The sequence below is a fragment of the Oncorhynchus masou genome, unplaced genomic scaffold, assembly GCF_036934945.1.
Source record: "Oncorhynchus masou masou isolate Uvic2021 unplaced genomic scaffold, UVic_Omas_1.1 unplaced_scaffold_1228, whole genome shotgun sequence".
Lineage (NCBI taxonomy): Eukaryota > Metazoa > Chordata > Actinopteri > Salmoniformes > Salmonidae > Oncorhynchus > Oncorhynchus masou.
This window is the reverse complement of record NW_027002084.1, coordinates 26,136-38,555: the sequence shown is the minus strand read 5'-3', so window position 1 is coordinate 38,555 and position 12,420 is coordinate 26,136. Positions and strand designations below refer to the sequence as shown.

General features: G+C 45.7%; 2 protein-coding genes across 2 annotated transcripts; both read left to right on the top strand.

The window, feature by feature from the left end:
• The first annotated feature begins 595 nt into the window (after positions 1–595).
• On the top strand, positions 596–1,317 carry LOC135529989 (induced myeloid leukemia cell differentiation protein Mcl-1 homolog). Its single transcript, XM_064958384.1, has 3 exons — positions 596–788; positions 871–1,121; positions 1,201–1,317. Exons 1-3 carry the CDS (start codon positions 596–598, stop codon positions 1,315–1,317), a joined length of 561 nt encoding a protein of 186 aa, XP_064814456.1.
• A 5,891-nt stretch (positions 1,318–7,208) lies between these two features.
• LOC135529988 (uncharacterized) lies at positions 7,209–8,159 on the top strand. The gene has a single exon (XM_064958383.1). It carries the CDS (start codon positions 7,209–7,211, stop codon positions 8,157–8,159), a length of 951 nt encoding a protein of 316 aa, XP_064814455.1.
• The last annotated feature ends 4,261 nt before the right edge of the window (positions 8,160–12,420 follow it).

The following is a 12,420-nucleotide window of genomic DNA, read 5'->3' as shown; positions in this document are numbered from 1 at the left end:
TTACTGGGGAAGGAACGGTACAGGAGGGGAAAGATTGCATTCCCTGATAGAATCATCACCAACTCGGCTTATGGGTACACTTCAATCAGCGACCTGAACCGCTGCGTTGTCTGCAGTGCCCTCACCATCCAGGGAAGGTACCTACCCTCCCAAGGACATCACCCTCACTGTGATGAAATGACCAAAGAACTTCGGATGAGGCTGAAGACTTTCACTTTTATACCTTGACATGTTGCCCTTTTTTCTTGTTGTTGTACATTACCTTCTACTGTAACAAACATAAGACATTGTATGAGCGTACATTCTATGAGCATGGCCGATATCATGTACGGTACTGGGATTGTAGTGTCGCTGTATTTAAATAAACGTAACATGAAGTACGCCTTTGATATCCTCTTGTCTCTTTGACCTGGTCGACTGCACAAGGCCGATGTTACCCCTGGTGTAATAGTTGCATTATGTCAGTGTTAGAGCTAGCGTGAATAACTCCCCTCGTGTATATATAATAGTGTCAACACGTCTGCAGACTATCATTGCAGTCATAGGTGTACCATAGGCTACCATTGACTCATAAATGCACACAATCATGCACACAATGAAGATATCACATCGGGAAACATACCAGCACCAGACCGGAGCCCTGGACACCGACACCAGGCAACTCATTAAATGTGTCCTAGGACAATGTACGGGACTTCTGAAACCTAGGTGGAACGAAAGCAAAGCTCTGTCAACAATGAGTAGAGTTATCGGGCAATTACTAGAGAAGCACAGATACACATACAACGGTAGGTATTGTGTTATGACACCAACAGCTAACACAAGCCAGTGACAAAGTAATTTAGCATGTTTGCGCTATGGATGTTACAGGTATGATCAACACACTCTATGTGGATGACAGAGGGGATAACGTGAAGTTCATCAGTGCAGTAGCCCATAGCATCTTTGAAGACGGGACCGTCAACTGGGGCCGTGTTGCCAGCCTGACATCTTTTGGGGCTGCGGTGTGCCGGTACTTGAGAGACAAGGGGAGAGACGACTGTGTAGATTTGGTGGGAGAGGAGATATCAGAGTACCTGGTCACTCACCATAAGGACTGGCTAGTCAAACATAACTCCTGGGTACGTTCAGTAATGACTGAGAGATGCCAACATTGTCTTGGTCTACCTGTAATCTAATATTTATTTTGAAATTTTCCAGAATGGGTTCGTGGAGTTCTTTCCAGTAGCAGAACCTGGGTCCAGATGTAGGAACATCATCATGACCATTTTTGGATTGGCTGGTATTGGGGCAACAATGACCTTCTTGGTTATGTGACTCTCAGAAGAGTCCTTTACCTGTTACCACTTCGCACTTGATGCTTCTCACCATAGTAGAGATTGAGTATGATGTTAGGACTATGTACCGTAAAGGCTAATAAAGTAGTGAACCGCATTATTGTGTTTTATGTGTCTATCATGAGCCTGTGTCAGTTGTACAAAATAACACATGAGTGCAGTGCACAACTACTACTACTACTACTACTACTACTACTACTACTACTACTACTACTACTACACAAGTACATCAAGGTGTACAATTTATTTGCAATGGTTTACGACAACAGTGGAGTTACATAGATGTTTACAATGGCATAATACAACAGTGGATATATGGATATGTACAATGGTGTAATACAAAAGCGTGGGTATGTACAATGGTATAATACAACAGTGTAGTTACAGACAGAGTGAAGTCATATGCAGTACATCAGTGATAGACTTGGGTGTAGGCCAGGTACTGTCCTGTTCACAATCTTCCTGTTGGAAACCAAAGACTGTTTCAGGGTTGCTGTCAGAGTCCTTATCTAACCATAATAAGGACTCTAGTAGACTGTCTGTGTTGGTCCAATCAACCCTGCCCTCGGGAATGTTCATCAGGATGTCCTGAGTGTCAAAGGTGTAAAGTGGCAGGTCCTCGGTGTCCGTACACAGCCCCTGGCTTTTGTGAGAGTCTCTCAGTATGCCCTTGTACCCATGAAACGCATTGTTGATGTCTATACACTGCACTTCACCATTGGTACAGTCTCTCTGTGTACCGTTGCTCTCCACCGGGAGGCACACTGGCTCTAATATGGAATTGGTCTCTAAGATATAGGACTCGGATATCACGCCATCATTGTCGACATAATGGCATTCAGAGGAGTCAATCTGGATGATCTGGGTGTCAGAACCAATGTCATTAGTGCCAATACACATACACACTGGTAAGGTATAGGACTCGGATATCAGGCCATCATTGTCGACATAAAGCAACTGGCATTCAGAGGAGTCAATCTGGATAATCTGGGTGTCAGAACCAATGTCAATAGCGTCAATGCACATAACCTCTGGTATGTTATTCTCCACGACCTGCACTTCAGAGGAATCACCCCATATCCTTTCCAGAGTCCGTTTCCATTGGGAGTCCGACCACACCGACTGTGGGGCAGATGTGTAGCATCCTGCCTTCCTTTTTATCACAACACCAATTATGCTCAGCACACCGAAAATGTCATACATCCTACGTCGTGTAATATGAAATCTCCTAACCAAGTCCTGCAAGGTGAACATCCCTGGGTTATTGCGCACATGCCGGTAAACAGTTCCAATGTGTTTCTTCATGCTACATCTTTTAAATATCGGCAACTGATACCTTTGTCGTTTGCATGTGTATATCTTCCTATCTTTACTCAGAAGTCCAATACCTTCCAGGGCGCAGAGTACGTCATATAGTCTGCGACTGCCATTGGTGTCTAGATTCAATAACGTGACGAGAGAGATGTAGGTGAAAGTGTTCAAGATCTCCATTAGGTGTAAGGTCTGTGTTGTAAGTGTGGCCAGATGTGCGTCCTCAGGTACTGGTGACTGAGACATGGTTACTACTACTATGACACAGGGTAACGTAATACAGTGTCCTTGGGTGGGTGGATGTACCCTATGCTGCCTAGTAGAGAGACTCAGTGTGTGCTGTTACAGTCTGGCCAACAATGCCTTTAAAGGGGTTTTAAGTAGTCCATTCATCCAACACCAACCATGTGTATCAGCCTTGCCTATAGTGACTCGTCAGACCAGGGCTATAGTATCCAACAACACCCCTCGTCCAAACAAAGCTGATCCCTCCACACATGGCTACATGGCAACTATGACTCCTATCCGCTTAGGACTTGCATATCCAACCCAGACCGACTCCTCTAGCCATGCCTAATTCAGGACTGCTTAATTGTTACACCCTGTCCAACCATGAGTTTCAGCCCGTGCCTATAGTGACCCCTCCAACCAAGGCTATGGTATCCAACAACACCCCTCGTCCAAACAAAGCTGATTCCTCCAAACGTGGCTACATACACCCTTGTCCAACCATGAGTTTCAGATCGTGCCTATAGTGACCCCTCCAACCAAGGCTATGGTATCCAACAACACCCCTCGTCCAAACAAAGCTGATTCCTCCAAACGTGGCTACATACACCCTTGTCCAACCAAAGCTGACTCCTCTAACCATGGCTACATGGCAACTAAGGCGCGTATCCGCTTAAGACTTGTACAGCCAAGCAAGAGTGATCCCTCCAAACAAGGCTGACACCTAGAACCATGGCTAATTCATGCAACCGAGGCTTAATATGTCAACCCTGGGTAGTGTCCAAGGACTGCTTAGTTGTTCAGTAGCATAACCGATGGACCTTGCTCTTGCACTGCTCACAGCATGCCCGGGTCTACATAGTCCCTTTGTAATCATTGTGAACCATAAGCAACACTATTGTATCTTTGGCCGTTGCTAATAGGGTGAGGAAAGGAACCGCGGGGTGTACTACGCTACTTTCTCTTCTGTAGAGGTTGTATCTAATGGTGTACAATAGAACCCACGGACACAGAATAACTCTGGTATCATTGTTTATTTCGATGGCAATTACAACAGATATGGGTCACAATCATTTCACGAAACACAAGCAAAGTATACCAGAACAAGCACAATCCGGCAATTAACAAGGTGCCTGATACTTTAAACAACGGTATGTGTCGTAAAAATAATCAAACTCTGACATCGACTGAAGATGTGAATATGAATAAAGATGTCCCCAGTGTTCGGTCTTGACAAATATCCTACGGCCGTCATTCTGCAAGTAGCTGAACACAGTGTATCCTTCTGGGTAAACGTGGACACGTCTCAAACCCTTATACTCGTTGAATATGTGGTCGCCCTTGCAGAACAGGAGGCCTTGAGTGGTACATTCGTGCCGCTCTTCTACCTTGTACAAGGTACACGGGATCCCGACCAGCTTCTCGACCTCACGGAGTGTCATAGGCATCATAGTCTCGAAGTAGCCACGGATTGTAGTCTGCTGACAGTGGCACTCAGTTAGGCCCATAACATGACAGTCGCATAGCAGGTCCGGACCTTGGTCTCTGGCAGACGGGTACACCCAGATGTGTATGTAACTGCAGGTGAAGTTGTTCAGTCTGGCACCTAGAGCCTCCAAGGCAGACCGGACGTACGGGTCCACGAGAATACGCCACTTGGTGGAGCGCGCCAGCTGGGAAGACCTAGTAACAACACCCTTCGGCTTAGATTGCCTCAACACGGTTTCTCCTTCCACTGTCAAACTCGATACACCTTGCATCACTGCTGTATGGTCACACTCCATTGATCCAGTATACATAGAGCACAGCCACCTTCTTGGTATAGAGGTTGAATACAATTGTGAGTACACAGCCAGAATCAGAGTGCATATAGTTGAGTCTGGTCAACGGACCCCTTGTACAGTGACACTACCTTCTCCATACCCACACTGAAACATCCATCGTTGGATACAACCTCCCCCTACAACACAGTGTAGGTTGGATACATGAACCCTAGCTTGACATGTCCTACTGTCATATCTGTGCTTCATTGCTACTCTAGACTCTATAACTGAACCTTCGACAGGTAATCCAGGTAATCCAACCTCTCATCATAGCTGTGTCTTACATCTTCTAGGATATCATGTTTCCTATAAGAGCTAGTGGTGTAGATACTCTTTCAACAGTAGCTTCTGAAATGGCATCGAACTCAGACTTCAATTGCAAACCCACACAGGAGCCTTCAATGTTACCACTGGAATACCAAGGTAGCGATCGCTTCCTGATCTTAACTGACGATAGCAGCCCTGGCTTCGGGCGTCGCTCCCTGACGTTAACTGACGAAAGCAGCCCCTGGATTCAATCTGAGACGAGTGACACAGCCGATACGACCGATGCAGAGAATGATATGTTCAACCGTATGGTCGAATTTGCTACATCAGGCCCTCCTTTCACGTTAACTTTCAAAGTGATGATGTCAAGCTACGACAGAGTCAATACGTCGATCTCTGTGGAGGGCAACAGAAGAATGATGGCCCTTGTGAAGGATATACACGAGTGCCCGTATAGGCACAGGACCTATCACATCTATCTGTATAGGGCTCACATGGTATGTAAGTCATTTATAAGCGCCGTAGGTGCTGCTGCTGCCAAAGCTCCAGGAACGTCTTCTTCGGTGTCAAACTGCTCCGGCGACGTCAAACAACCAACCCAAGACGACTTTGATGTTTGCCTTACCATGGAGATTGATCAAACTCTACAGCATCAGACTAGGATTGAGACTGGTCCTAGGTGTCCCAAGAACATGATACTCATCTTGAACAAGGGACCGGGTTATAACATGGAAGACATCTGGTGCGCAATGAAGAATGTGGTCTGTCGAGTGTTGCTCTCTACCTACCTAGATGGAATGGTGAGGGATATGATGATGGAAGGAGCAAGTGTGGAAGGGGCAAGCTCAAAAGGAGCAGGTGTGGATGCAGGACAACCGGTAGCTGCCACGGATGAAGGGTCCGGTGTGGACGTTGGACACCCGGCAGCGGGTGATATGTAACGAATAGCCCAATCTGCATTGACAGGATAGTGGAACAAGTTTACTTTTATTATGTATCACTTCTATATTGTTGAGAATATAACCATGTCAATGTACCATTGTGTCTGTATCCATTGCAAATGATCCACTGCAAAATGAACAATAATAAAATGATGAAATGCTACAGAAGTGTGTGTGTGTGTGTGTGTACAATAAAACTCACGAACACAGAGTGCATCTGGTAACATCATGTATTTCATGTACAACTGCAACAGAAAGTGTTCACAAACATTCTTTGTGTCAGAACAAGTGTCATCTGGAGCCATGTGTTCAACTCTGGTTAACAAGTGTGTGGCACAGGTACAAGTTACAGCCTGGATCCCATAGCGGTCTTAGTCTCGACTTTAGCGGTCGATCGTAGCGGCGGGTGGAGAGTGGCACTCAGTGGTTATCACATCATGCGGAACACTTTATATATGCATCATGTCCAACCCAGTACATAGTGAGAGGGGAGTAAAATAGAACAGTATTGCCATTTCCAAAGCAGTCAAAGCCTTGCCTTGTGCACAACCAAAACTGATTTTACCCTCTGTGTAAATAGACAGACCCGGACATGCTATGCTCCCGAACGGGGACTCAGTGAGATCTCTCACGGCGATACATCCACTCAGGCGGAATGCAAGTGGAACTCCGTTATCCTGGGGTATCTGAACCTTGGGGGGGGATAAGGAGACAGAATCAATGTGTTACACAAGCTCACTACCTTACCCTTGTCCATTTAACACAGTGACAGTGTATGACTTACAGCGCAATCAAGGTATTTCCTAATGCACATCTTAAGGTCTGTCAGACCCTTGGAGCCTGGTCCGTTGTCAAAGTGTGTGTTCTCTAACAGCGTCTCTATGGACAGGATTCCATTCTGTGGTGAGAAGGTTCCATTTATCTGGCAGTGTAGGTGAGACCGGTGTAAGTGCTGGGCCATTCTTGCAGGATAACAGCACCCTTTGATAGTGAGGGAAGATATAACATGTGTTTGTAGGACAGGTCCTCAAAAACTATGTTCCAATTACCGAGCTACAAGCATCATCATGGTTATATTGCAAATTAATGGCTGGACTGTCCAGTCGTAATCGGTTCCTCAGAGGAACCATTGTCGGACTACCAAGCTTGAGGCAGCATCATGGTTGACTTGTGAATCTGTGGTTGGATTGGTCAGACAGATGTGGAATACACAGCACTGTTTGGTCAGACCTTAACAACTCCCTCAAAAGTCAATGAGGCTATATATAAGCTACTATAACTGAACCACTATACCAATCAGAATGGAGAACTACAAGAGAGGCCCTGTTTTAGGCAACGGTGCATATGGAACCGTGTACAAAGTTACTTGTCTGACTACTGGGAAGGAGTATGCCTTGAAATACCACACCCGTGGCGTAGAGGACACAACAGTCAGAGAGCTCTCATGTCTCGCAGCACTGAGGGGTCACCCATATGTGATTCACATGCACGATTGCTTTGTAGATAATGACACGATAGCCATGCTCATGGCCTACGTACCCTACACCTTGGGTGATGCGATCCACAATGGATACGGTGTGAAGTCTTACTACGAAGAAGACCGCTACCAAGAGTGTCTCCCTTTCAGTTTCGTTGCTCACTTTAGTGCACAGGTGGCTAATGCCCTGTCCTACATGCACAGACTGAATATAGTACACAGGGACCTGACGCCTTACAACGTGCTGCTGACAGAAGATCTCACAGTGAAGGTGGCTGACATGGGCCTCTCTAGACAGTCCTCCAACTGGATGAGCCCAAATGTGGTCACCGAGGTGTACAGGGCCCCGGAATTGTTCCTGGAAAAACGTAGATGTATAGAGTACACATGTGCCATAGACATGTGGAGCCTAGGGGTTTTGATAGTGGATGCAATGGAAGGGGAGGTTAAATTCGCTAGCTGTAACATCAGACGTGTGACTATGTCCACCTACGAGATTATCACAAGGACTCTATGTCCCAAAGACCACCCCAGTGCATCAAGTACACCCTGTGACCCTGACATCATAATGCCTAAAGTGATGCAGTATGAACTGGTGAAAAGGATAGTCTTCAGATTGCTGAAGTTCCGTGCCCCAGAGAGACTTTTGGCTCATGAGCTGCTTCAGGACACAGAATGGATGCGTGCTGCTGATATGACCAGGGAAGACCAAGTTATAGTTAGAGACCAGATACAGCGCACTAAAAATTCACACACCAGTGAGGTGTTGAGGTGAAGACAATAACACTAACAGGACAGTGTGCGATGACTCGTTTTACATGTTTTATTCAATATCCTTATGCATTCATGATTGATATGGTATCATTGCACTGTCACAAAAGCAGGTATATCATCAATAAATGATTTAATAAGAAATGCATCACATGGGTCCTATATGTCAGTGTTATATACACAAGTCCAACAGTAGAGGGTACACTATTGCTTGCACTACACAAGACAAGCAACAGGCAACAGATATAATCGGCACATGACTAAATGGACATGATCAGCGTTGCCATCGTAATGAACAGTGGTGTCAGGATGTGTGTTTGGAGGTTAGTTCCAGCAGACGACCAAGACTTTTCCAATCCGTCTATCATCCTCTTCAGGTTCCGTATACCTGTAGGGGAGAGACAGGGTGAGCCCAATGTAAATAGTAGTAGTAGTAGTAGTAGTAGTAGTAGTAGTAGTAGTAGTAGTAGTAGTAGTAGTAGTAGTAGTAGTAATGTAATTAAAAGGAAAGAACGTGCAACACACTGTCACTGATGTTGAGCAGTTTCACCGGTGTCCTCACATCCTCCAACTCCTTCAGATCTGGCATGGTCAACATTGAGTTTCTTCGGGTTGTTGTAGTGGTGGTGGCACTCGCCGAGGCTGCTAGTTGGACATTGGAGCATGACATGTCAGCTTGCCCGTGTCTCTGATACATGAAATAATGGTATTGCTTATCACCATATCCCCCGAACGTGGTGCCTTCATTGATAATGAAACAGCACTGGTGTGGGCTTAACATTCTGCTCATAGTGTCATTCCACACTTCAATTAAACTCCACATGTTGCGATTTCCAGGTTCTATGTAGAGCATAGAGATTGTAATGACACCATTCAGCGGCTTAACAAAGGCTGCCCTCTTAACCGTGTCAACCTTGGCAGTATAGTAGAACATAGCACATGTGCCTGACTTCACACTCAGAGTGAAGGTCTCATTTCCTATCCTGTAAGTGCCTTCGTCGGTGCACGTGAGGAAGCGAATTATAACCTGGGACCCCACTGGGGTCGCCGTAACCTCATATATGTGTTCCCTAGCATACACAACATTATTGTCTTTATAGAAAGGCTCAGCGGGACTCTCCAAGTATCCCGGCAACTTGACAGTGTTTCCCATTGTTGCTACAATGGTGATGGGTTCAGGTCTCTCAGGTGTAAGACCTGGCGCTCTTGTCAACGCAAAACACTCAAATGTACTTGCTGAAGTGAACAGCATACACACGTTGATAACAATGTGCATTTCCATAGTGGCCGGTTCTATACAAGTGCTAGACAGAGTGGAGTCTTGACTGTGTTTACAGAGAGTGCAGCCTATGAATGGCTCCTGCAGGAGCAGTTGCTTCCTTTTATACCCCATGAAACACATCCCCTTCCCCTGCCATCTATGTTTCATCCACCCGTGGCTGATTCAACCTACCCAATGTGAAGTCTACGAGGGGTATGATTAAGCTACATACAACTTACAAGTCCACGTACATGGGTTCCAGAGAGCTTCATACTAGCTCTGTCACCAAAACACTGATAACGTTGTAGCTCTGGATGTGTAAAGAGAGTGGTTACCCCATATATCCAACCAATGTATGTGGACACAGGATCAGGTATGGGAATGCTGGACTAGTAGCAAAGTGTTGAGTGTGAAAAGCAATACAAAGTCTCATACACAGGTGTCACTGTTTATTACAATAAATGATACATATAGACCCACATGTATATGCTACATCATAGCCTACTGAATCAGGATCAAAATATATACGCTAACAGGGAAATAAGTTTGTTCAAGAGAAACACACTCTTCAAGGAGTGAAATTCACGGATAAAGACAATTCCACCACAGGGCTTTACCACATACTGACAGTTACGCTTCCTCTCGAACACTCCAGCCTTAGATCTCCACTGTAGCCTAAGACGCATCACATACTGAGACATTGTGATATACGTGATATGGTCCTCTGTATACAGGAGATACGTATCCAATTGAATGTCCTCCTCCTGCTCGCCAGACATGAGTGATAAACGTTTTGCGTTGCTCAAGGGCACAGGTATGTAACTGTCCAGAACAGCATCAGCATCCAGCAGATAGTCAGGGAGCTGTCGTTCAGCACGCCACTTGTCCACAAACACCGGGTTGCACAATGACTCTCCGTTCACCACATACACCTTGTTGAAACACTTGAAAAAACAGGATATCATCTCCTTCCTCGCTCCTGTGATCGAGATCAAGGGTCTGGGTATGTAACTGGAAGACACAAACAGTACGCGCCGTTCCTCCTGCTGCCGTGTGCTTTCAAAGCCCTTCAGTCTATTGGTTATGTACCGTGTGTATTCATGAACAAGCAGCTCTTGGTCCAGAACAGAGCTGTACTCTCCCCTATAGGACGAGTCCAGGTCTACTAAGAAGTCGTACTTAAAGTCTTTATCCATCACAGTGTCATTCGTAAACAGACCATGTGAGTCGAGCTCCTGTTTACCCCCTCTAATTACTACGTAATCCACAGAGAAAGTACCGTAAGCACCTCTTGTGTTCGACATTGTATCACCTGTACTGATTGTGCTGGGATTCAAACCAGTTGCAGTATTATTAACCCGGAGTAACTGCTAAGTATATGAGTTACGGTTGGATAGATGTTACACTCCCTTGGCAAGGATGTATCTATTACAGTAATAATATATGTTACAAAACCAACACATTTGATAAAAGTGCTTCCATGAAACATCAAGTCACAAGGCTTCCAGGCAAGGGAATGTCTCCTGTAAAAGCACTATAGGGGTAGTGGTAGGAGCATAGTTAAAAAGACTGACAGTTATGAACACCAGGTAATTCATTCACACATAGACACACATATAGACCAGTCACGCCTTCTGTGTGTCGTTCACTGGTGTCCTTGTAAGACCGCATGGAAGGTGTTGAACAACACATAATAGACAACCCTCTCCATAGACCTCCAGACCTTACAAAGGTCCTCATGAGTGCCCATTGTCAAGGTCTCCTTGAGATCATCGGAGCAGTTGTTGTTGACCTCAATGTTGGTGTGATGTGTGAGAGCCTGATCGACGCTTAAGGTGATTGTTAAATCGAAGTCTGCGTTGTCCATTTGTCTGGGGCAGATGAACTCCGAGCTGAGCGGAGTTTGAGGCTCACTGACGGCACATCTCCCCTTCTCCAGATAATAAACACACGGTGCTTGTACCTCGGACATAAGGCGGTGGAAGGTGTGGTGTTCAGAGCGCAGTGTCTGTATCTCGTTCAAGGTTCTATTCAATCCTGGAAAACCTAGACAGGTCATAGTCGTCTTGTATCTGGCAAAGCCTGAAAGTCTCACGGTGTAGTTCAGTTTGAAAATGGGTGGAGGCATATTCAGTGCGATCATACGGTCTAGAAGCTCCCGAGTGTCTCTTTCCAGCTTCGATCGAGTGGAACCCAAAGCTATCGGTACAGTTTGTTTCCCTGTGTCAAGGCCATGTCGCTGCTGGTCCACCAGGACTTTGGCCATCATAGAATATGCAGTAGGACTTAACTATCTGATACGATCTGGAATGAGATTGTGCTGTCTGCAAAAATGTGGAGACTTTAATAGGTCAGAACAGTTCCTTGTGTAGTTGTAAGACAAGAGGTTGGACAATTGTAGAGATATACGGCAAATGGAACTGTGACTAGTGGCTCAACAGAGGCTCATGAACTACACCACGTTTCACATTTCCTAACGTCTGCTGTATATGGCCAGACTCTCGCGACACCCATAAGAGCGTTTCCATCGACGCATATCCACATGTGCAACTTTTTCGAAACAATCACTAATCTGTTCCAAAAGACCACCAGGATTGGTATGGCCAAAGACACACATCTCCCCTACCAGTACAATGTACTGCCCTTTGAATGTTCGGATGACTCCTTCGTAGCCACTAGCATAAAAACAGGGGTATATAAACATCAAGGTGTCCGCTCCAGTGTACTTTTCAACTGCGTCGACACAGGACAGTTTTTCCACCATGCGGTGAGGAGGCTCGATGTCCGTTATATGAACTGTCGTTGCACCAAGTACCTTGTAAGCAATGTAGCATTCGGTTAACCCGAACCCACTGCCCACTGCTAGGATGTCATTCATCCCGGACACAGTTAGATGTGACATGTTTTCTATGACATCGGTAAAACAACTGTTTCCGTATTGGAAACGTAGAGGTGTTTCTTTCAACATACTGTCCATGAACACAGCTGCACCTTCCCAAAAGTC